General features: G+C 38.5%; 1 protein-coding gene across 1 annotated transcript; it reads right to left on the bottom strand.

Annotated features, from left to right (window-relative positions):
* Positions 1-743: 743 nt before the first annotated feature.
* On the bottom strand, positions 744-15,461 carry SCCPDH (saccharopine dehydrogenase (putative)). Its single transcript, XM_070734066.1, has 12 exons — positions 15,033-15,461; positions 12,930-13,042; positions 12,648-12,728; positions 11,671-11,800; positions 10,630-10,679; positions 7,695-7,825; positions 7,141-7,258; positions 5,423-5,542; positions 5,276-5,332; positions 4,298-4,409; positions 3,168-3,249; positions 744-1,481 (listed from the first exon to the last, which is right to left on the bottom strand). Exons 1-12 carry the CDS (start codon positions 15,217-15,219, stop codon positions 1,376-1,378), a joined length of 1,287 nt encoding a protein of 428 aa, XP_070590167.1. The 5' UTR covers positions 15,220-15,461; the 3' UTR covers positions 744-1,375.
* Positions 15,462-26,346: the final 10,885 nt, after the last annotated feature.

The raw sequence follows: 26,346 nt of genomic DNA, 5'->3' as shown, positions 1-26,346 counted from the left end.
AACTGCGTTCTAATTTCTTCACAATTTCAACATTAGCTTTTTGACATTTTTCTTCCTTTAGACCTTGTTTACAAGATAAAAGGAAGCATGCCGGAATTTAGATTTCCTTGTAATAGGGATAGTATTGAGTCATCTTCAACTCTTCTCAATAAGAGCAATGAGAGATATTTGTTGTTGCTAATTATGAACTTTCCTTTCCAAACAACGACACTTATAGAGTTCTTGATGCTCTCTGAGCTTGGTTGTCTACCTGCAGACATTTTATTACTCAACTAGGTGACATCATCAGTGCACATTGAGTGTGGGGTTTGCACAGTTTATATTCTATAGCTTGCCCTGCCAGTTTTGTTGGGGGTGTGGTTTTTCTCCTCAAATAGAGTAAACTGAGTAGTTTTTTTTGTCATTTCAGCTTTCTCTTTTACTGGAATGACTTTCTTAGTTTTCTTTATCAATACTACAAGTCATAATAAAAGTTTGGATTTCTATATATCCATGTAGTTTGTGTTGTTGATGATCTCATTGTCTCCTAAATTGTGAATAAACATAAGCAGTTTCAGAATATCCCAGCATTAAACATAAGGATTCATAATCTTGCTTTTAATTTGAGCTAATAAAGAAATTAGCAATAGTATTCCATTTTCCATCATACTATCTAAAATAGCAGGATGAAATATACCATATTCTTAACCTATTGGATCATGCTAATTCTTATACTATGCTTTAAACATTTATGAAACGGAAAACAAATTTTCAATCCTTTTATTGCATTGAAAAATAACAAAGAAAATAACAGCAACTAAGTATAAGATTAAGTTCTTTAAAACGCCAGATACTCAGGTATGTTTCAGCTGGAATGGATACATAAGATATGAAGCTAAATGCTTTCATAATGCTATAGCAAACAATCAAATATAGAAAAATTCCAAATGACTGGACTCAGTAAGACCTAAACTAAGGACAATTACTTTATTCCATTAGTCAACAAGATGTCAATGTAATTTATTCCTACCTTCAATATTTGATCAGTTGATAGAGTTTCAACAATTTAATCTGCAATTACTTTCAAAAATCAAATAGCAAAAAAGTATGCATAGTTACTGATAAAAAATGAAATGGATCACTTAATGTCTCCTAGAAATTGGGCTTGTTTCTGAAAAGCAAGAGTGCTCTATGGATCATTCTGTTAGACTAACCATTGCTAATTAATTAATGGCAGTTACCTATTTCCAATACTAATAAGTCCATCTTCCTAACTCTTGTATGAATCATTCAAGCAACAGTATCTTTACACTATACATATTAAGTTTATTAACTTTATTATTTCATTTTGAATGTGCATGCATGTGTACACACACAAAGGGTTGCTGGTCAGATTTCAGACTTCAGGCTTGCTTATGACAGAGAATTCAATTCCATTCTTGTTCAGCCTCTCCACAAGTTTTGTGTTATAGAACACAGCTCCAGGAGAATAGACACCACCTCTGTAAAACAAGTCACATTTGTTGTTAGCAGCACATAAATACAAGAAAGCCTATTTTATTTTATTTATTTATTTTACAAAAAACCACATTAATTCAAATATTAATGCAACTTGGGGATTAGAGATGGGGTTTTCTTCTGACATAATCCAAAAATTGTTTATCTTAATGCAAAGTTTGTAATTTACAAAAAGGAAAAAAAAGTAACAGTGATTTTATAAATTGGATGCATGAAATAACTATGGAAATAACTAGTGCACTAGACAGCTCAACCCTAAACATGATTACACAATTTTAAATTTACTGAATTCAATAAAACATATCCAGGTACATAAGACTGCAACTCAAATCATAAACATGATAAGCAGGTTTGAAGAAACCGGTAACATTCTTTTCCATCTAACTATTAGTAATTATTCAGAGTAATATGATACTCTCTTATTCACAAACCAAGTTTGGATGGCATATAAAACATAGTTTAAAAGTTTTTATTCAGATTATTTTAACACCTGTAACTAGAACTGTACTTAGCAAGATCCTGTAAAAAAAGGAGTTTTCCTTGTCCAAATATCACACAGCTAAACATTAGGATTTAATCAAACTCCTTATAAAGGTAGCCCTTAACTTACAACCACTCGCTTAGTGACTGAAATTACTATACACTGAACAAGATGACTTATGACCAGTTTTCACACTTGTGACCATTGCAGTGCCCTGTCCCCCCAAAATCATATGATCAAAATTCAGGTGCTTGGCAAATGCCACATATTTATGATTATAATATCCCGGATTATTATAATATCTGGGATTTACAACCTTCCTATGGAGTTTCTGAAAAGCTAAACCAATGGGGAAACCAGATTTGCTTAACAAACACACGATTCATTTAACTGCAGTGGTTTGCTTAACAATCATGGCAAAAAAGTCATACTTAACAATTGCCTTGTACAGCAACAAACAAATAAATAAATTGGACTCTGTGGTTGTAGATTCAAAACTGCCTGTAGTGTTTCCAATGTTCATTCCTCACTGCCAGCTTTCTATAAATAGTTGAAAATATGTGGATAATGAGGGTTTATAAAATGGGAGAGTTACTATACCATGGAACTGTATTGTTCAGCTAGTAGTATTTTGCCATTTAGTTTCTTATCCTTAAATAAAGGTTGTCCTCTATTTACAACAGTTCATTTAGTGACTTCAAAGTTACTAAATTACTTCAGCACTGAAAAGTAACTTATGACTGTTTTTCACAGTTATGACTTTTGCAGCATCCCCATGATCACGTGATCAAAATTCAGATGCTTGGAAACTGCTTCATACCTTTGACCGTTACTGGGTCCCAAGGTCACATGTAATCCACCTTTTGCAATCTTTTGACAAGCAAAAACAATGGGGAAGGCAGATTCATTTAACAAGCATGTTACTAACTTATTAACTGCAGTAATTCACTTAACAATTTTGGCAAATAAAGGTTGTAAAATGGAGCAAATTCACTTAACAAATGTTTCACTTAACAACAGATATTTTGGGCTCAATTGTGGTTGTAAGTAGAGGACTATCTGTATATTTCACTCAACCTCTATGAAAAAGCTGACACCAGCAATTGTCAAATTTCTCTGGTGCTTATTTTCATCTAGTAACCATAGGATGCAAAATAAGATGTTTCACAATTAGAGGATAAACACTCACTTTTTGGGAAGAGAATTCTTGTCCTTAAGAAGTGCTACAGCAGCCTGCACCATTGCTATAGGTGTAGCAACATAACCAGCCTCTGTAAAGAGAAAGAGCTATAATTACACTCCTTGCTTCAGAACATTTTGACATGAAGATGGAAAATGAAACTATTATGATCAAGTAGAAACACAGTAGATATAGTATTTGCTTTATCGGAAAGCCAATATTAGGAAGAACATAGAAGAACTTGGACAGAGAAGCAATAGCAATAGCTCTTAGACCTATATACCGCTTCCGTGCTTTACACTTCTTTCAAAGCATTAACAGAGTTAGCATAGTACTCTCAACAATGTGGGTCCTCAAAAATTAGCCTTTTTAGGGGTGGAAGTTAGAGGATATATACCTACAATAAAATTATAATTTTTTCTTTCTTTTTGAAGTCAAAAGTAAATATTAAAAATCAATAGTGGTTCTAGATTCTAAAGCTGAAAGTACAGCATCAGTCTGCTAAGGTATTATTTTATTTTTTAGGTTGGAAAACACTCTAGGAATGGTATTAGAAGGTGGGAGAGGAAGTAGAAAGGAAAGAAGAGAAGGAGAGTGAAGTTGAGGAAGGAAGCGGTAGGAAAGAGAGAGAAGGAAAGAGAGGACAAGGAGGAATGAAGGAAAAGTAGGTAGAAGGAGAAAAGAGTTGAAGGAGGCAGTGTGCAAGAAAGAACAGCTAAAGGGGCAGACTGTTGTTGGTCAAAAGGGAGTGAATCAATTAATTAATTAAGATTTTGGCTTATGAAATAAAGAATAATTTGGAATTATGTGTATGTAATATTGAAATTTATATACATGTTAAAATTGTAAAATTTGTATGTGAAGATGGAGAAAAATAAAAAATCTTTTTGAAAAAAAAAAAGAAAATGTCAGGCTATCGACAATCAGAATGCATGTAAAAAAGGGCAGGCGGTACACTGCAATGTCATGGCAGTGCTTTTGTCAGTGTTGACTTACCTTGCAGACATCGCTACCCACACAGACACGGTGAGCTGCTATTTCTATATTTAATGCTATATGTATTGTATTTTATATTAAATAAAGTATTGTTGTATATAATTAATAATGAAATCAATTGTGCTCCAATATTACTGTTCTACCTGGTCCCTTTACTTGAGTGCAGATTTTAACATCAGGTTTGCCCTCCTTAAGATTTTCTTCTGTGCTATATCCCTCTCCAAAAAAGGTCATTTCAAAAGATGATCCTTCCATCTGTCATTCAAAAGATAAGAAATAAACAGTATTATATCACCAGATAGCACACCAGTGTACATCAAGCACACATATATACAAATACCCTGCATCCTAATTTATATCCATTTTAGAAATAAAACCAAATTATACAACAATGCCTCTCTCCGAAGACTCAACCCCATTTGAAAGACCAATGTACAGTATATGTAACCTTCAAATAGGAGAAAAACTTAGTTATGTGTTAGTATTTCTAACATAGCAAACTAGATTCAAAGATATTCATGCTATGCTAAGAGAAAATAGTACTGTGATTTAATTCTTATTGATCAGCCCAAAGAATTTTTGCACAGACTGAAATCCTGAGATGCTATACTGTATATGCAAATAATACAACATATAAAAACCATTTATATTTATGATTACATCTTGTCTTTTTTATTCAACATTCAGATGTGCTTTCTGATGCTATACAGCAAACCTGAACATATCAAATGCAAATCTGAGTAAAACAATCAATGGTGAAACAAGTTAAGTTTGCCTATTCGACTTCAACACTATTAACGTATCCTAGCATTCCCAAATAGAATATTTGCCTTTGTTCACTTAATTTGTTTACAGAACACTGAGATATTTAGTCTGCATTTTTAGAAATATAATATATAATCCATGTATAGGATTTAAAACATTTTTCTGATATAGGCTATAGGGCACAACATATGTTTGATCCAGTATGTATAACAGTCTCATATTAAGGTATCAGAGTAAAAATAGAATAATTAACATGAAGCCTCTTTTACTCCATAAATAGATGATTCAGTTAGTAATATGCAGAAAATCATAATTACAAAATATATTAGTGTGGTAAGAACAAAAGTAAAAATTACCTGTTTTTCTGTTGGCCCATCTTTTGTAAAATATCCTCCAGAAAAGAATTCAGGATACTGAAGAAAGCAATTTCATAGTAAGTTTCAGACTAATTGAACAATTGACAAAATTTGTCAAATTTCAAAGCTATTTAAAAGAAATCCTACTTTTAGCAGGAGCTTTCTTCCAAAGTTGAATTTCACAAGCATTAAAAATAAAAGACCAGCAAACATTAGCTTTATGACAGAAGCGAGACTGCCCACGGTGGTATAAGCAGCATACTGCACCTATATGAGAGAGGCAAATTTAGTATCCATTTCCATGAAACATTTAAGTTAATTCTGAGTTTTTAAAAAAAATCAAGGGCAAGAATTTATTCAGAAAGAAGCCAAGCAAAATTATTAAAAAGTTAATCTAGGAAATACTTTCTATCCTTACTCAGGACATTGTAAGAACAACTGCAGACTTTAAAGAAAACACTTCTGATACTGGGTCTAAATTGTCACGTACACTGCATTAGCAACATGTCTATGCTAATAAGAAGGTACAGTGATGTACTTTTCAAAAGGCAATATAAAGGAAACATATTCTGAAATCTTTGAGATTAAAGGATGGTCAGCCTATAGACAAAACATTAGAAAGAAATTAAGGATTCCAATGGAATGCCATGGCATTTTTATAAGAGAAACAATTATATTTTTCCTCCCATTTGCCATTTAAAAAATAATTTGAAGTTTAAGTCTGGAGTTGATCAATTATTGTTTGCTAGAACATGGTCTTACAACTGAGTCATGTCTGAAAGAAACTAAAGAGGAGCAGGTAGAAAATTTCCGTCTTCTGAAGAATAACTTAGATTAAGGGTCCCCAAACTTGGCAACTTTAAGACTTGCTGGCTGGAGAATTCTGGGAGGTGAAGTCCACAAGTCTTAAAGTTACCAAGTTTGAAGACCTCTGATTTAGATGATTAGTCCCTATATATAAATTTTTAAAACTGACAAGATGTGGACAAGGGATTAAAGAAAAGCATCACTGATGAATCTGATAGTTTACAATTTATTTACTTACTTGTTTATTTCTTAGATTTATATGCCGCCCAATCCCATGGGACTCAGGGCAGCTTACAGCAAGAATAACAACAGTATATATAATTAAAATGCGACAATTGAAAGTACTTTAAAACCCTTAAATAAATCACAACAATCATACAAACATACCAATTAAATCATATCTAGGCCGGAAAAAGATGTCAATCTCATGGCCCTCAGGCCTGCCGACAGAGCCAAGTCTTCAGGGCCTTTCGGAAAACCAGTAGGATGGGGACAGTACAGACCTCAGTGGGTAGTTGATTCTAAAGAGCCGGGGCCAATACTGAGAAGGCCCTTCCCCACAGGCCCATCAACCAACACTGCTTTGTTGACAGGACCTGGAGAAGGCCAACTCTGTGGGTTTTAATCAGTCACTGGAAGGTATGCGGCAGGAGACGGTCTTGTAAATAGTCTGGTCCTAAGGGTGCCCGGAGACCACCGGAGACCAGTGCAGCACAGAGTATTGGTGTTATGTGGGTGTACCTAGGTACACCCACAACAGGTTTTGCGGCCACATTCTGGACTAACTGAAGTCTCCAAAGGGTAGTCCCATGAAGATTGCGTTGTAATAATCAAGACATGAGATGATAAGGGAATGAATGAGATTGAGCAGAGCCTCCTGGTCCAGATAGTGAACCAGGCAAACCTGGGCAAAATTTCCCCTGGCCACTGCTGAGAGATGTTGATCAAGCCTCAGCTGTGGATCTAGGAGGACATCCAGGATGCCTGAAAGATGGAAGTTTGTATTATTTTGTTAAAAAGAAACAAAACTAATGTTATAATATGTTAAATAAACTTACAGGTGTTTCTTCCAAATGTGAATTCAAATACCGCTGAGTTCGCCTTACTACAGAGACATCTGATCCCATGAATGGAATGGAATACTCTTTGAATTCATTACTGTAAAATACTGTACCTCTAAAAAAGACAAAAAGAAGATAAAGCATAACAAACATAACTTGGATCTGCACTTTGAAAACAAAAGCATATTTACAGTAGTGATGGGCAGTGTTTTTTTCCCAAGAGTTGTAGGGAATGGGTCCAATGATATTACTGGGATTGAGAATAACAGCTTCAGATTGTTATTTATTTTGGATAAATATAATTGTAAAATAGATTTGCAATTTTGGGGAATAGTGGAAAATCACTATCTGGGGCTGCAAAATATATAGAACTATTCACCTACTTTTTAGTGATAAATTCCAATACCACATTTCATTTCAGGAAAGGCCTTGAATAATAGACTACAGTTCAAAATTATTAAAAAGATTCATTTTCTTCCCTTTATGCAAAAAAATAATAATTGAATGACATGTTTGCACTGAAAACACTAAAAGACATATATTTCCCATACCTTCTTTTGAGTTTTGCTCCAAATACTGGAATTGGTTTATGTCCAATTTGTTTTCTAATTTTCTTCAACTTTGGTTGATCTGCCAAGCCAAAAACAGCTGATTTCCAGGTTCCATCATGAATACAGGCACCCTATTAAAATGGAATTATAATTCAACATACTATATTGGAATGACATTCTACTTTTGGCACATCTACACTATTAACCCAACCATGAAAGCATATATATTCATTATAGAAATTATATGTATCAAAATTGACTGAGATATTAAAATAATGTATATCAAAAAAGTGATATGCTTACATTTGGCCACATAATCCATTAGTTGGATATAAGGGCATTACATTTATTCGGTGAGCAACAAGATCAGAAATTGAGAGAACTGGTGAAAATAGTATTAGGAGATTCTTCTGGAAAGTGCATAGTTTTATTTTCTTTTTCAAAATTCTTCCTTTATAAATAGTTGGGAAAAATTATATTGAGGGATCTATTTTCCTGGATAAGGAAGTCCTATAATTGCATTAGTTTTTATTGTTAACTATTTTATTTAGATAAATGTTACAAGTTTTTCTGCCAATGGTAACATTTTAACTAATATATAATAAATTTTAAGAAACTATTTATTTTGCTACAGCTGTTTGAAATAGCAGCAAATAAATAAATAAACAACAACAGAGTTGGAAGGGACCTTGAAGGTCTACTAGTCCAACACCCTGCTTAGGCAGGAAACCCTACACTACTTCAGACAAATGGCTATCCAACATCATCTTTAAAACTTCCAGTGTTGGAGTATTCACAACTTCTGGAGGCAAGCTGCTCCACTGATTAATTTCTCTTTAGTTCTTAAATTACTTCTCTCCTTGTTTAGTTTCCACCCATTGCTTCTTGTTTTACCCTCAGGTGCTTTGAAGAATAGTTTGACTCCCTCTTCTTTGTGGCAATATTCTTTGTGAGATATTGAAACGCTGATATCATGTCTCCTCTGGTCTTTCTTTTCATTAAACCAGCCATGCCCAGTTCCTGCAACCGTTCTTCATATGTTTTAGCCTCCAGTCCCCTAATCATCTTTGTTGTTCTTCTCTGCACTTTTTCTAGAGTCTCAACATTCTTTTTACATAGTAGAGACCAAAACGGAATGCAGTATTCCAAGTGTGTCCTTACCAAGGCATTATAAAGTGGTATTAACACTTTGTGTGATCTTGATTCTATCCCTCTGTTAATGCAGCCTAGAACTGTTGGCTTTTTGGGCAGCTGCTGTACACTGCTGGCTCATATTTCAATGGTTGTCCACTAGGACTCCAAGATCCCTCTCACAGTTACTACTGTTGAGCAATGTATCGCATATACTGTACCTGTGCCTTTTGTTTTTCTTGCCTAAATGTAGAACCTTACTTTTTTCATCATTTAATTTCATTTTGTTTGATGGGGTCTAATGTTCACGTTTGTCATGATCCTTCTGTATCTTGAGCCTATCTTCTGAAGAGTTGGCTATTCCTGCCAGTTTGGTGTCATCTGCAAATTTCATGGGTTCCCCACTTACCCCCTCGTTCAAGTTATTGATGAAGATGCTGAAGAGTACTGGGCCTTAAACAGATCCTTGGGGTACTCCACTGCATACTTCCCTCCATGTAAATGCAGCTCCATTGAGCACTACACGTTGAGTGCGGTTGGTTAGCCAATTTTGAATCCATCTGGTGGTGTTGCTGTCCAATCCACATTTTTCTACTATATCTAGTAGTAGATTATGGTCTACTTTGTCAAATGCCTTACTGAAGTCGAAGTAAACTACATCAACAGCATTTCTCTGGTCCACTAATTTTGTCACATGTACATTTTGTAAAATGTACTCAATATCATATATAGTAGAGTCTTGATTATCCGTCCTTCGGATATCCAACATTCCGGATCATCTGACGTCGTGGCTGCTTGGGGGTGTGGCTGTAGGCATTTCTGCACCCCCTAGACACGCCCCCAAACAGGGCAGCCGTGGCAGGGAACAAATGCAATTTTCCTCTTCAACTAATCAGAAATGGGCAAGAATTTTATTTCCTTCTTTGGTGTGTGTCTGTGTGTGTGTGTGCATATTGGACTTGCTATGACATCCAAAAAAATCAACTAGCAAATCTCTGGGCTCTTCTGTTTGGAGAAAATCCCCCCTTCCTCTCACTCCCCCCCCCCCCATTACTCGGATAGTTTTCTTAGAAATATGACCCCTTTTCTGAAGAAAAAATGCAGCTTGTAAGGAGAGGAGGAGCTTTGGGAACAATGCGGGGGGAAGGGGGGAGAAAGGAGAGGAAAGCTTGGTAACGTGTTCATCTCATCTCACCTTCCAGGTAGAAGGGTTACGCTGAGAGGAACTGGACAGGCGGGCAAGCTGGGAGGAGAAAAGCAGAGGACAGCAGGGACCCTGCTGGCTTTGGCAAGCGGAAGAGTGAAGGAAAGAGCATGCGAGGGGTGGACAGAATACCCGTTTGCTTTTAGTAGTTTGCAGGAGCCAGGGCCTATTTATTTTTATTTTTTTCCTGCCTTGATTATCCGACATTTTCAGCTATCCAACCATCAGCCCACCCATTTATATCGGATAATCAAGACTCTACTGTATTATTTGTTAACAATGTAGCTGTAGCAGAAAATGCATGAAAATATACGATTAGACCAGAACGAGCATTAAGTGATATTTTTTGCTATTTTGCTGATTGCTGGTACTACTTTTGTTTTTATATATAATATACAGTACTGTGAATGTTGAAGAATTATCAGTATTATATCTTGCTCAGTTTTATTAGATAGAGGCTGAAGGTAAAGGAAACAAATAAGTGAGAATCTGCCAATAGTTGAAATATACTAATAGTCATATTCAGCTTCATGCTACAGTTTTTATAATTTTGCAGTTGCCCACAACAAGCTTAGCAAAAAGAAGAAGAAATTAACCAACCTCTGGTCCCGATTTTACAGACAAAAAACTTTCAACTGCAGTTAAGGTACCTTTAAAGAAAGAAGTTAATAATTATCTGTGATAGTAAGGAACAGTTAATATTCTAAAAAAACCTATCAATTTGTTAATATTTATTACTGTTGGATAATTGACATATAGTATTGGTAAGCTTTTTACACATTCAACACAACATCTAATTTACTTAAAGCACATAAACTATTTCTTAAAGAGGAAGAAAGGAAGCATGTTCATTTCACTTATTTCCTTTACAGAAATCAGGATTTCAATTTCTACTCAACACATTAAAACATATAGTTTGAACTGCGAAGTGCTCCAAGATTGAACAGGTTGCAAATCAGATTTACTTCAGGTTCTTGAGCATGAGTGAAGAAGGGTGTAACCTAGTTTCACCTGAGCAGCTTACTGAAAAAATTCAAGGGAATAGATAATCTGTGTGATCTTCCCACAACACTTGCTGTTCTAGTTAATTAAGGAACACAAAGTCTGTCTTTCTGGTATTTGTCTATCTACTGGAAACTCTGGGAATTGGATATAGTCCATGGTATCTTTCTAAACTTTCTGGCGGAATTAAGTCTATGAGACACTATTCTATAGAAAATGATTGGCTCCTCCCTGTTTTGCTATATAAAGTAGCTGATGGACTGCCAGATATTTTGTCAAATTTTCCGCCAGACATTTCCACTCCCTGAACTATTATTATTTATTTTTTATCATTATTTAACTTTCAGAACTGATGCCTTTTTTTCCTCCTCTCGTCCCCATTTTATTTTGTTATATGATTTTGTTCATGAGCAGGATAGGCATTGGTTTTTTAATTTGATCAATTAAAGCTTATCTAAAAGAATGTGTACTAGAGGTGAAGGACCGTGAGACATGTTTAAATAATTAATGACAGATTATTTTTAGAATACAGGCTATCATTTTACCATGAACCAATCTAATATCTTTAAACATACAAATAAAGTAGCTACCATATTTCCCCTAGCATTTATCAAAGGAACAATCAAAGATAAAAATCACCCTTTAAGCTGTTTTTGGTGAATAAAACTCCCATATCAGCTGGAATGGAATCAAAACCACAGCTTCCAACAATATATACTCCTTTTTCTTCAGCTTTGCTATTATAATGTAGATACATTCCTTCCAGATACTAAAATAGAAACACGATATTATATAAAAAACAACCAATGCATTTCTAGCCATCAAGCAAAACCAACAAATTTCTTAACATTATTTTAAAACTGCTTTCTTGGTTATTGTGCTATCTTGCAGTGTTATAAATGTTTGTTTATTAAATGTTTATTTATTTATTATTTATTTTATTAATTGGACTTATATGCTGCCCCACTCCATGGACTCGGGACTCACAACATTTTGATTAAAAAAAATTATTAGCCATTAAAACAATTCAATATTTTACAGTTAAATTTAAAATTGGTTATGTTTAATATTCAGCTCAGATTTATAGAATTTTACAATTTCACCTGAAACAACTAGCATGGTGTGTTAAATTTTTAGGAACTGGACTAAGAAAGTCCAGGTGCAAACCCATTCACCATCTCTCGCCCCAACCTATCCCATAAAATGGTGACAACAATCCCAATTGTGTATTTTCTCTGTCTCCCAGAGGAAAGGTAATATAAAAATATAATAATAAATAAAAATACAATAATAAATAAAAATATTTTTACTAGCAAGGAAACAGTTCCCGTATAACCATGTCCATCCACACTGTTAATTTATGGAAATAAGAGATAAGTAAGGAGATTTTTGTGGGAGTAGAGAGGAAACCACAGACACCCAAAAAAACTCCAAACCCTGCAGTTCCCAGCACCCATGGAGGCTGCATCACATAGTATGCAGAGCACCAATACAAAGTTTGATATGTGAAGAAAATAATTATCCTACACTAAGCTAAGGAATACAAGTAAAAAGTTGATTCAATAATAAAAATATTATTCCTCAAAGTCCTGGTTTATTTTCTTAATTGTACATACCTGTGGTTCTCCACTAATGTCAATACAGTTTGTACCATTCTCAATACAAGCTTTTATTACAGGCTCTCCAAAAAAACGGTACTGTAAAAATGAAGAAAAAAACCTAATAAATTATATTAATCTGGGATACTTGAATAGACTCAGTTTGAAGTTTTATTTCCATTTAAAAAAATATAAAAATCAAATAGAAATCTTACAACAATGGTATGTTTTAAATAACTGATTTAGTATGAATACATTTTTTATTTATTCATGAAAAAAAACCTAGAAGAAAGCACTTACTGGGCCTACACAGTTTAGAACAATATTCGTTTGTTTAGCCATAGAAGCGAGAGAAGACGGATCGCTGACATCACATAGTATTATGCCAATTTCTGACTTCAGTTCTGCTTTCCCTGAAAATTTAATATTGACATGTTATTATGAAAACCTTTCTTTAATTCTTTTTATTCGATCCACCATTTATTCAATCACCATTTATTCAATTAAAATTGATACTATTTTTGCTTTTACTTTTTGCTTTCCAATTGCTTTCAGTAAACAAATTATATTTCTTCTATATAAATTGCATCACTAACTCTCAAATATAGTTTCTCTACACAAGCAAGTAAACATGTGGGAAGATAAGTCATTCGTTACAAAAGCTCACTAGAAAAAAAATAAGTAAATATTATATAAAAGAAATAATCTATATAATGTGCACAAGGACAAAAAGGCAAAAATGTTTCTTTCCCTGAACAAATCTTGTTCTGGAAACAAGCTTGGTGACTTACAAATATCTTGTAGTGTTAGTGAAAAAGGCTGTAAAGCAAGTGTTATTATAAAATTGCAGTACAAAAGGGACTTATTGCATCTTCCATCCTTCCAAGGTCAGTAAAATGAGGGCCCAGATTGTTGGGGGCATTGTGCTGACTCAGTCCCCCTCCTTTCTGTTAGCACATTGTTCCCAACAATCTGGGTCTTTATTTTACTGACCTCGGAAGATTGGAAGGCTGGAAAGCTGAGTCCAAGTAGATGCCTTGCAAGCTATTTAGACAGGGACTATAAAAGCCCTATGAAGCAGTATACAAGTTGAAGCACTATTGCTCCTTGGAACTGTGAGAGACAAGCAATTTGATCAGTTGAAACTTCGACCCGAATCAGCAGCAACTCTTTAGCAATCCAAGCCTCAGTGATGAAGGGAATAATTTACATTAGGCACAACCTGTTTTTTCTTCTTCCAGAAAGAGTCCAATGTCCTACATGTCAATGAATACTTCAGCTTCAACCGCAATACAGTGTTCCCTCGATTTCTGCGGGTTCAAACATCGCGAATAGCCTATACCACGGTTTTTCAAAAAATATTAATTAAAAAATACTTCGCGGTTTCCCCCCCTATACCACGTTTTTTCCCACCCAATTACGTCATATGTCATCACCAAACTAATAATTTTTGCAAATAAATAACAAAAAAAAATATTGTTAATAAATAATTATGTTTATAAATATCAGGATCACTAAGTGTCTTATTCAATGGTGAGTACCAGGAATAATGGTGAGTAAATGGTTGTTAAGGAAATGGGAAATGGTATTTTAGGGGTTTAAAGTGTTAAGGGAAGGCTTGTGATACTGTTCATAGCCAAAAATGGTGTATTTACTTCCGCATCTCTACTTCGCGGAAATTCGACTTTCGCGGGCGGTCTCGGAATGCATCCCCCGCGGAAATCGAGGGAACACTGTAATACATGAGCACACAATAGATTCAAACCTAATGTAAACCGCTCCAAACTCAAACTGCAGAAAATACGACTTCAGCAATGGAGTGATCAATGCCTAGAATGCACTACCTGACTCTGTGGTTTCTTCCTTAAATCCCCAAAGACCTCAACCCATTCCTAAGAAGTCTGTAAGGGGCGTGCATAAGCGCACCATTGTGCCTACCATCCCTGTCCTATTGTCCTAATTTACCTGTACCTACTTTACTAATGTTTATGTTCATACCAATACCTGCTATCTTGTACACATTTGACTAACTAACTAAGTGACTGACTGACTGACTGACTGACTGACTATTGCATTGGCCTACTTCAGTCCCGAAAGACCATGGTATGCTCTGGATAACTAACTAACTAAATATTTATTAAAATAAATTTAAAAAAAAAAATCCGGAGAGGGCCAGAATGGAGAAAACCCTCTCTTTCCTTCTCTTCCACCCCGTCCCCGGCCACAATATTAAGGTCAATGTCAGATACACCATTAATGATTTTTCCGACTGCAACCAGGTAACTGAGCGGACACGTCTTTAAGTTCTTTCCCCCCCCCCCCCGCTTTAACGGCAGAGTTTTGGGGGACAGAGCCAAGTAGGGCCGCACCCCGCCACGCGACCTGCGACCCCCTTTCTCTTACCCAACTTGTCGGCCGCCTTCTCGACCACCTCCTGCAGCTTCTCCCGAGACCTCCCGGCCACGGCCCAGCGCAAGGAGCCCCGCAGCTCATCCTCGGCGGCTACCCGCGCGACCTCCTGGACCACATACTGCCCCGTGAAGCCCGAGGCTCCGAATACCACCAGCTGGAAAGGCCGCCCGGTAGCCATGGGAACGAGAAGCCGAAAGCGCCCGGTAGATTAGCGAGGAGGAAGAGCGGGACAAGGCGCAGAGCGGCAGCCCACCTAGTCTCGGCGGCTGTAAAACGAGGCGGCGAAGAGGGCGGGACGGGGGCCGTTGGCCCCGCCCACAATCTCGGGCCTGGACATGTCAGTTGCCTCGCCACCGCGGCTTGTCGTTCTCGAAGCCGAGACTGTCGACTCCTCCTCCGACTCCTCCTCGCTCCCTGCCCGTCACGGTGCCCCATGCGCAACTTTAAGACTTATGGACTTCAGCTCCCAGAGTTCCTCAGCCAGCGTTGCTTTGCTTTTGCCGGCTGAGGAATTCTGGCAGTTGAAGTCCAACAAGGCTTAAAGTTGCCCAGGTTGGAGCTCCCTGAAATAGAATAAATCGCGCGAAGTTCCTCTGTCGAGGGAAAAGTAACCGGCCATTTGCTGCTTCATTTTAGGATAGCCCGCCGAAGCTGGTTGCTACCAGAGCGGGTAAAACCGCGCTCGCCTGTCAAATTGCGCTTCTCGTCCATATCGTACTTGGAGCTTTTTTGTATTTTTAGCCGGTTTGGTGCCCTTCGATAGCATGAATTGGAGGCTAAAAGCAGGAAGGACGGTTACAGGAACTGGTTTAGTGAAGGGAAGGACCATGATAGCAGTGTTCCAATATTTGAGGGGCTGTCAGAGAGAGGAAGAGGAGGGTCAAGCTATTTTCCAAAGCAGCTGAAGGCCAGTCGAGGAATAATGAATGGAAGGAGAGATTCAACCTGGAAATAGAGTCCTGACAGTGAGAGCAATCAACCCTTGGGACAGGTTGCCTCTTGGAAATTGTGGGAGCTTCATCATTGGAAACTTTCAGGAAAAGACTGGACTGCCATCTTTCAGAAATGATGTAGGCGCAGTGGTTCTCAACATTTCTAATGCCACGGCTCCTCAATACAGTTCCTCATGTTGTGGTGACCCCCAACCATAAGTCTAGCGCCAATTCTCCCAACAGAGCTTTAAGCTGATTGGTAGGAAGGTCAGAGGGACACCCCCACTGTAAACGCCTGATTGGTGAGATTGTAAAAATATGTTCCAAGGCGCCATATAGAAGCTTTAGTTCCTAACCCTATGGGAAATTTGTGAAATGGTCATTTGACCCCCAAAGGGCTCCCAACTCCCAGGTTGAGAACCACTGGTGTAGGGTCTCCTATTTGGGTGGGTGGGATTAGATGACCTACAATGGGTGTCAAACTCGATTTCATTGAGGGCCACATCAGGGTTGTGTTTGACCTGGGGAGGAGGCATGATTAGAGTGGATGTGGCCAACTCGATGTCATTCATGTGGGGGAGGCCTGTGATAGCCTGAGCGCTCTGCATGCAGCCCTCCTGTGCTTGGTTTACCCTGGCAGAGAGTTGCAGAAGGACATGGCAGTCGAAAACGGAGCCTGTGGGCCCATTTTTGCTGGCAGAAGCACTGTGGGCAAATCCTTCGCTGTTTCTACATCTAAGCATCCCCTGGGCTTGCTACGCCCCCACCCCCGGCTTTGAGTTTTACACTCCTGACCTACAAGATTCCTTCCAACTCTCTTACTCTGTTAAACTTTGCTGTTTACTCCACTGCCAGGAGTAAAGTCCACATGTCACAGAAGAACCAACTTTGCCTAACTGTCTTAGACAATAAAGGGAGACAGAAATTGTGGACCTCAACTCACAGAATTTCTGAGCCAATCATCATCATCATCATCATCATTATTATTATTTAGATTTGTATGCTGTCCTTCTCCTGTGAGTTGAGGTCCACAAGTCATAGAAGAGCCAACTTTGCCCACCCCGGGTCTAAGAGAATTTTCAAACATTTAGGGGTTTACCTTGAAGAAGGCCGAATAAAAAGGGAAACACTGCTTTTACATAAGGGAAAAAATACCTTTCTATTGCAGGTAAATGTATAGTTTTACTCTAAATAAGGGTAGACTCAAAGACACTTGCAAAGTTCACTTCTACTGAAGAGCATAAATTAATTAAGAGATTGTCTTTTGCCTGGGGCAGCATGGTAATATGTTTTACATGTGGTTTGTGTTTTATGCATTGCTGTATTTCATGCCTAACTTGTGTGACGGGTTTATTCGTGGCTGTAAGGTTTTACAACCAAAAAGCATCCAACAGTTGCCAGTGGATATATAGATTCTCACTCTTTGTCCTTCATGACATCAAGGGTAAAACCTGTTGAGAAGTGTTGTGATTGGATTGCAGCCAGGCCCTTTGATAACAGACTGAGTCTGATGAACTGGATCCGTCTGGGCATGGTTGGCCTGTGTGGCTGTCAGAGTAGTAGGACATTGAGAAGAAGGGAGAGATAGAATGTGAGGGTCCTGCAGAGACTATAGAGCCCTCAACTGGAGCTTTGTCTGGGTATGATGAGGAAGAGGAGGTGAGGGACGCTATACTGGACGTAAGAGTGCGAAGGATGTGGGGGAGGCAACAGCAGTTACGCAGACTCAGAAGGAGGACTTGAGTACAGCTGTGTGCAGGCTATAATCCTAGGGTGTATAAAAGGGGAGGAGATTGGGAGTTTCCCTTTGCAGAAAATCAACATTTGATTCTTCGAAGGAAAAGAGCATGTTTAGAGTTTTTGCCTTTTGTACAAACATGCCTTTCTGCAGTTCTGAGCCATTATAGTGTTAAGTCTGTGAGTAAATTTTGCTTTGGAAACCTTGTTTTGAAATCCTGCTTATCAGCTCTCTCTTATCAGCTTTGAACTTTGGCATCCGAGGGATATTCCTTTGTTATAATTTGTGTTTTTCAACAAACCTAATTGTACAATAGACTACAATAGAACGCGGCCGCAAGAGCCATTGTGGGGCTTCCCAGATTCGTCCACGTGTCTACAACACTCCGTGGCCTGCATTGGCTGTCGATCAATTTCCGGTCACAATTCAAAGTGTTGGTTATGACCTTTAAAGCCCTACATGGCATTGGACCAGAGTACCTCCGGAACCGCCTGCTACCGCACGAATCCCAGCGACCGATAAGGTCCCACAGAGTTGGCCTTCTCCGGGTCCCGTCGACTAAACAATGTCATCTGGCGGGCCCCAGGGGAAGAGCCTTCTCTGTGGCGGCCCTGGCCCTCTGGAATCAACTCCCCCCGGAGATTAGAACTGCTCCCACCCTCCTTGTCTTTCGTAAACTACTCAAGACCCACCTATACTGCCAGGCATGGGGGATTTGAGACATCTTTCCCCCAGGCTCCTTATAATTTATGTTTGGTATGTGTTTGTTATTTCTTTTAATATTAGATTTGTGCCACTATAATATTATTTTTATCATTGTTGTGAGCCGCCCCGAGTCTTCAGAGAGGGGCGGCATACAAATCTAATTAATAATAATAATAATAATAATAATAATAATAATTATTATTATTATTATTATTATTATTATTTCATTTCAATACCCTGTCTCTCAGTCTGGAAGTTAATTGCTGCTCATTTTCGGTGTGAGACAGAACAAGAGATAGCAGGTAGGCTAGTGATAGTTTTAACTAACTCAGGCAAGCCCTCTTGTTTCCATTCTGTGGTCAGCCATCTCCAAAAAGAGCTGCAATATTATACTGCAAATGCTGCACTTCCATGGCTTGAACAGGTTAGTGCAAGATAAGTCATAAATAGCATAATGGGATGGTGGGAACTACTTTCCATCCAAAACCTTGTAGAATTTCCCCATTCATGTAGAAATCCAATGGTTAGCATTTGTTGCCCATATATTCTTTAAAGGGAAGGCAGAGAAGAGAAATATCAAATAAAAATGTTATGTGTGATTCATCTTCCTGCATGACTCATATTTTTTCAATTTCATTCAACTTGGTTTACGATACAAGATTCAAAAGTCACTACTGCTTAGTGTTATAATCTATTTTTCCAGTTATCTACGGTTATGAAGTAAGGCTGATCTTACCAGACTTACTATTGTTAATTGCCGAACAATAATCATAGTGTTGACTCTAAGAGGATTACACTGCTTTCATCAGGATAGAATTTGAGCTGCTCTTCTTTACTAGGAATGACCATAGTTCAAATGGAGCTGGCGAAGAGCAGTGCCCCTGTTTGTTATCTTGTTTGTTCTTGTTCTCTCTCTGGTCTGAGCAGCTCTGCCTAAATTTTGCCTCTCACTTTTTCCAGCTAAAATAGACACACAAAGAGGCTATGTTTGATTTTTGTACCAACCACTACTGTGTACTAAGGATTAATCACTTTTATCAGCCAAGCCTAATGTGAAGGGCAGCTTTGCAATATCTGTGCGGGCTGGATTCCTCCTGGTTTGGAACGGTTTGCCCAAGCCAGTAGCAACCGGCTGGTAACATCACAATGATGTCACAGAACCGGTTCCGTTAGTGCTAGTTTATAGACACCGTCATTTAAAAAAAAAAAAAAAATTCCCGGGTTTTTTTCCACTTATGAACAAGCACAGAAGCTGAATTTATGGCACTGCACATGTGTCACCATCTTGTTTTTAGCTTTGGGGGGGGGGATTCCCCCCCCCCCAGCACTGCCCATATGTGGCCACATGGCACGGGAGGAAGCGAACCGACAATGTGTTAAGTTAGAACCTGCTCCTGGCTGACATGTGTTTTGTTTCCTTACTGAAGATAGCAGATAGGCAGGACATTGTCTGCCTGCAGCTTTTTATATTGGCAAGCTGTAAAATCTTTAGTGGTTCATTGAGTACCTGGAAAGGGGGACTGCTGAGAACATTGGTATGGTGGCATGTAACAATGAAGAAGTCAAAGCTGATGGGGGAAAAACCCTGTATAGAAATGTGTTATGATGCTCCTACATGTCTTCTTCTGAGGCTTGAAGGAGCATATTCTGGGCTGCTACTGTCAGCATTGACTTGTGAATAATATATATTTTTCATGTACCATAACTGCTAAAGAACCTGTTTTGCAACCATAAAAAAGTGTTGTCTTTTTGCTGACAGCAGCAATTAATGCAAGGCTGCAAGCTAAAATATAATTTCTTGGAAGTAATTTCATTTTTAAGGGATAGGCTCTTTAAAGAGCAAATTACTGAGCAAGTTATTTTAGGATTCAAAACCTCTGTTTATTCAAAGGGTATTTAAAGTAATTGTATGTTATTTTAGGGTTATTATTTGTTTCTATTGTCTTATTTCTGATATTTTTGATATTGTAACTTCTTATACTATTTTAAATTTTGTTAGCCACCCAGAATCCACTGGAGTTGGGTGGGATATAAATCCTGTTAAAGATTAAAGATTGAAGTAATTGTGAAAACATGCTAGAGAATGATTTATTAATAATTGCATTGAGCTACGTAAGATATATTGTGAGAAAAAATATTCCATTAATGGGAGTGGGTTTTTTAAACGTTTGGATGCTCAATCTTTCATATTAAAGGTAAAGGTTGTCACACATATGTGCTAGTCGTTCCTGACTCTAGGGGGCTCATTTCCGTTTCAAATCTGAAGATGTCTCCATGGTCATGTGGCCAGAATGACGAAATGCCAAAGGCACCTGGAACGCTGTTTCCTTCCCATCAAAGGTAGTCCCTATTTTTACTACATGCTTTCAAACTGCTAGGTTGGCAGAAGCTGGGACAAGTAATGGGAGCTCACTCTGTTACGCAGCGCTAGGGATTTGAACTGCCGACCTTCGTGACCGACAAGCTCAATGTCTTAGCCACTGAGCCACCCTGTCCCTATTCATATTTATATACAATTAAATATTCCCTCAATAATCCTTGAAGATGAATTTCTGCTATTTTCAAAAAGTCTCTCACCACAACTCCTGACATACTTAGCTTTCATGAGGTATAACAGAAGACAGGCTAACAGTGGTTCTCAACCTGGGGGTCGGGACCCCTTTGGGGGGTCAAACAACTGTTTCATAGGGGTCTCCCAAGACCATGGAAAAAGACAAATTTCTTTCTATTCCGGAGCCTTGGAATATATTTTCACAATCCGACCAATCAGGCGTTTACAATGGGAGTGTCCCTCTGACCTTCCTACCAATCAGCTTAAAGCTGATTTAGTCTTCCAGGTTACCAGACTCATTCTGGAGCTCATCCTTGGGGAACTTCTTTCTTACCAGAATTTTCTCTCTCACTCTGTTCCAGAATGTGTGAGACAGAACATTCTAGTGAGAGAATTTCCCCAAGGATGGGGTCCAGCATGAGTCTAAATGCTTGGAAGACTAAACCTCTGGTCCCGTTGATTGATCCTGATTAGACCCTGCAACTTTATCCTGGCCTTCATTGGTGACAATATTTTATCTTCTGCAACAGAAAATTCCATAAACATTTGTGCTTGCAATCTAAAGTGAAAATAAATCCATAAATCAAGTAAGCAAACGTTCATTGCAGTTCTACAAGGTCTGTTTCATAAGGTAACTCTTTTGCTCTGGCCAACCTTAGGGTCAGGTCTGTGTCTATGGAAGATGGAGGGTGGCTGGATACTCTTTCCCCTCTCTCTCTTATGTGGGTGTTGAATTGGAAGGTTATTATGCAGTTGCAATGAACCAGAAGTCACATTCCTTACTTTTCCCCCCAGAATTTTCTCATTTCTCCGGGACCGCCTTCTGCCGCATGAATCCCAGTGGCCAGTTAGGTCCCACAGAGTTGGCCTTCTCCGGGTCCCGTCAACTAAACAATGTCGTTTGGCGGGACCCAGGGGAAGAGCCTTCTCTGTGGCGGCCCTGACCCTTTGGAACCAACTCCCCCTGGATATCAGAGTTGCCCCCACCCTCCTAGCCTTTCGTAAGCTCCTTAAAACCCACCTCTGTCGTCAGGCATGGGGGAATTGATACTTTCCCTCCCCCTAGGCTTATAAAATTTATGCATGGTATGCCAGTATGTATGATTGGTTTTTAAATTGGGGTTTTAAATTAACTTAAACTTAAATATTAGATTTGTTTACATTGTACTATTATTGCTGTGAGCCGCCCCGAGTCTGCAGAGAGGGGCGGCATACAAATCTGATTAATAAATAAATAAATAAATTTCATCTGTTAAACCCACCCACCCACCCACTCAACCAACCAACTAACTAACTAACCAACCAGAAAAAAAATCCTCTGTTCAACTTCAGTGTCTACATATAATTTTTGGTGTCATTCAACATTTCAACAGTGAGAAAGAAATACACAATTTCTATTTTAACACCTTTTACAATTTCAGTTATACCACTGTTGGACTTTTGCCTCTTTCCATCTCCCTCAACTTTTTAGAAATCTCAGAATCTAAGCTTCTTTTTAAATATTTGCTTGGTTGCTGTCTTCTATGAGTTGTAGAAACAATATTAAAATGGTTTTTTCTCAAAATCCAATTGTATACTACTGTAATCATGAATTACAGTGTTTGTATTTCTAAGGTAAAAGAAAAATTTTATCAGTATAGTTTAGAAAGTTTTTTTAAAAATTCAAACGAAACTTGGCATTTTCTCTCCCATTTTTTTCCTTGACTACTCAGCAAACATACATGAATCTCTGAAGTGTTGTATTTGTACAACTAAAACCTTTCCCATTCACTCCCCTAATTGCTAACTTCCATTATATTTATTTTATAGAGAAAAAAACAAGAAGAACAAGCTGAACTTGAGCAGGCAGCAATTACCACATCTGGAATCCCTGTAATATAGCGTGGGAATTTGGGCTGATACACTTACTTCTCTATACAGGATCATCCATACCTTTAGACTGAAAGAAACAACTGTCTTAGCCAATAGCTACCTAGTGGCAGGAAAAGGACTATTATTTAGATGTCACCCTGCTAGTCTTCTCTGTAGCTGCTGTAGAAGATATTATCTTGCACCCAATTAATTGGGAATACAGTATTCAACTTTATTTTTTTACCCTTCAACTTTATTTTTTACCCAGCTGAAATGAAATCTCTGTCTGTGTGATTTAGTATTGCCAATGTGAGCAAAATGTAGATTGCTTCTCAAATCAGTTCTTTATGACAGACAGGCACAGCTATCTGTATTCCTACATTACATAATTAATTGGAAAGCGCTCTCTCTCTGCCCCCCCCTTATCTATCATCTACATTCTTTGGGTTGTGCAGTAAATGATTTTATCCAAAGCCCTGTTAGTAATTGTGATTGGTGATTTATTATTTTTATTTATTTATTACTTAGACTTGTATGCCGCCCCTCTCCGAAGACTGGGGGCGGCTCACAACACGTGGAAACAAATCATAAATACCGGTAATCTAAATTTAAAATTTTAAAGATTTAAAAAGACCCCATATACTAACAGACATAGACACAAGCATACCATATATAAATTAAACATGCCCAGGGGAAGATGTTTCAGTTCCCCCATGCCTGACGGCAAAGGTGGGTTTTAAGGAGTTTACGGAAGGCAGGAAGAGTAGGGGCAGTTCTAATCTCCGGGGGGAGTTGGTTCCAGAGGGCCGGTGCCGCCACAGAGAAGGCTTTTCCCCTGGGGCCCGCCAACCGACATTGTTTAGTTGACGGGACCCGGAGAAGGCCCACTCTGTGGGACCTAATCGGTCGCTGGGATTCTTGCGGCAGGAGGCGGTCTCGGAGATATTCTGGTCCAATGCCATGAAGGGCTTTAAAGGTCATAACCAACACTTTGAATTGTGACCGGAAACTGATCGGCAGCCAATGCAGACTGCGGAGTGATGGTGAAACATGGGCATACCTAGGTAAGCCCATGACTGCTCTCGCAGCTGCATTCTGCACGATCTGAAGTTTCCGAACACTTTTCAAAGGTAGCCCCATGTAGAGAGCATTACAGTAGTTGAACCTCAAGGTGATGAGGGCATGAGTGATATCTTTTCCTAAAGAAAATTGCACTCTTTTAAAGTCTTTTATATAGGAAATAGTGGCAGTGTGGTCATAGTCCAGGGCAGTGGTGGGATTCAATTTTTTTACTGCTGGTTCTGTGAGCATGGCTTGGTGGGCAGGGCTTGGTGGACGTGGCAGGGGAAGGCTATTGTAAAATGTTCATTCCCACCCCGCTCCAGGGGAATGATACTGCAAAATCCCCATTTCCTCCCAATCAGCTGGGACTCAGGAGGCAGAGAATAGATGAGTCCGGAGCCAGTCAGAGGTGGTATTTACTAGTTCTCCAAACTTCTCAAAATTTCCACTACCGGTTCTCCAGAGCTAGTCAGGATCTGCCGAATCCCACCTCTGATCCACACCTGAATCCCACCTCTGATTCAACACCTCGGCCGAGGCAGTAGGGACAACTTGAACCGATTCACCAAACCGGACCAATTCAAATCTCCCTCCTTGGAAGCTGCAGGCCTTCATATGTTGCCAGCTGAGTTTCACCAGCACTTTGACTTGAGGGGCTTCAACAGCGAAGCGAGTGACCAGCCACGCTCGTCCTATCAACACCCAGAGATAGGGCCAAAGCAGCAAAAGCCGCTTGACCCGCTTAAAGATGTCATGCACCGACGCTTCCTTGGCACTGCCACCGTTCTGCTCGGCTCCTCGCTTGGATGTCATCATGCCCCCTGCGCTGACCCTCTGAGCATGTGCAAAAAGTGCGCAGAAGGTTCTGTGCATATGCAGAAGAAGCACAGCCTGCATGCATGCACACTAACATCTCCAAGCGGGTAGCAAAGGTAAGTGCATTTTACCCCTGTCATAATCATAGAGAAGAGCACTATTAGCAATAGCTTCCATGTAATATGTAATGCATTTTCAATTGCCAGAGTCAAGGCCAGAGGCTATGGAAAAACAGCCATAAATTTATTGCCAACTCATTGAGTGTACCTTTCATTTTTTGACATCAAGATTCAGATAAATCATATTTTAATAGTCTTCAGTCTTGACCTGAAATGATTTATCTGCGTATGTAATTTAAGATTTAGATTGCATCCATACAGGGATGAAATTCAGCAGGTTCTGGGGAACTGGTAGTGGAAATTTTGAGTAGTTTGGAGACCTGGTAAATACCACCTCTAACAGGCTTCAGGAGTGGGGAGGGGAGGGGAATTTTGCAGTATCCTTCCCCTGCATGCTCACCAAGCCATGCCCACAAAACTGGTAGGGAAAAATGTTGAATTTCACCCCTGCATTCATGCCTGATAAAGTCAAGATAAAATGAACTTTAATAGCACTGACAGCATTAGCTGCGACAGTTTTCAGCCTTAGTGCTGAAACTAATATTGTAATGTTAGTATTAAATTACAATAGGCATGAGAAATGAGTGGGTTGATGTATATTAACACATCAGTGCATTGACTTTTTATCTGCTGCTAAGTATTATTTTGGGATGGTACGTTCCTTTGACAGTCTTTAGACACAAAAGGCTGCAAGAAATATGGTTGGCTTAACCAACGTCATTAATTTTGGATTATTTGTACTTTAGGCCAAAGCATCCTGAAAACTTTTGCTCCACAGTTATTGTCTTTGGGTTGCAAAATCTTTTGCATCGCATGTTTGATGGCTTTGTACTTACAGTATTTTGATCCCTTGTAAAGGTGGCTGGGCTGGAACCTGATGATGATGATATATTATATTAAACTTTGGAATGATGTTTTACAACCAAAAAAAATTGTTTCACCAATCCTTATAAAATGGGAAATTCCAGCAATAATCAACATTTCTTTCCCCCTTTTTTTCTTTTTTCTGATTTGTGTGCACTCCTTAAGTAGAACCAAATGGCTTGAGGAAACAGTCAACAGAAATATATCTGCCCCATAGCCCCTCTTGTATGGAGTGGCTTGGGGCTCACATCTCTCTCCACTCCTATTTAACACCTATGTGTGAAGTCACTGTATGAGGTCATTTTATGGCATTGGGTGAAGTATCATCAATATTCTGATGATACTAAGCTGTACATCTCTGCCCTGGCTCGCCAAATGATGTTTTGAAAGTTGTGTTTCAGTGCCTGAAGGCAGTGGGGTCTAGTTAGGAATAAGGCTTTCAAGAAGAAGTATACAATTGGTGGAATGTAAAAAAGGACTATTAAAGATATTAAGATAATGTATGGAATAGTTAAAGTTACTAGGTTGAATATATTTTATAGTGATATTTAATGGATACGTTTAGTTTTATTACTTGATTATAATTATCTTAATTATAATTATATAACAAAATTGTTTGAATGTCTAGATTTATGCATTATTGTAGTACTGTATACCAAGAGATATT

Source organism: Erythrolamprus reginae, chromosome 1 (assembly GCF_031021105.1).
Source record: "Erythrolamprus reginae isolate rEryReg1 chromosome 1, rEryReg1.hap1, whole genome shotgun sequence".
NCBI classification, from domain to species: domain Eukaryota; kingdom Metazoa; phylum Chordata; class Lepidosauria; order Squamata; family Dipsadidae; genus Erythrolamprus; species Erythrolamprus reginae.
Note: the sequence above shows the minus strand (reverse complement) of the source record. Positions and strands in the feature narration are given on the sequence as shown.

Excerpts from the sequence above, each read along its gene's own strand:
- SCCPDH (XM_070734066.1), bottom strand. The coding sequence starts at position 15,219 with ATGGCTACCGGGCGGCCTTTCCAGCTGGTGGTATTCGGAGCCTCGGGC. Across the intron at positions 10,680-11,670 it reads CACCAAAAACAGCTTAAAGG|GTACCTTAACTGCAGTTGAA; the intron begins GTGATTTTTATC and ends CTTTCTTTAAAG. Across the intron at positions 3,250-4,297 it reads CACTCAAGTAAAGGGACCAG|AGGCTGGTTATGTTGCTACA; the intron begins GTAGAACAGTAA and ends TTCTCTTTACAG.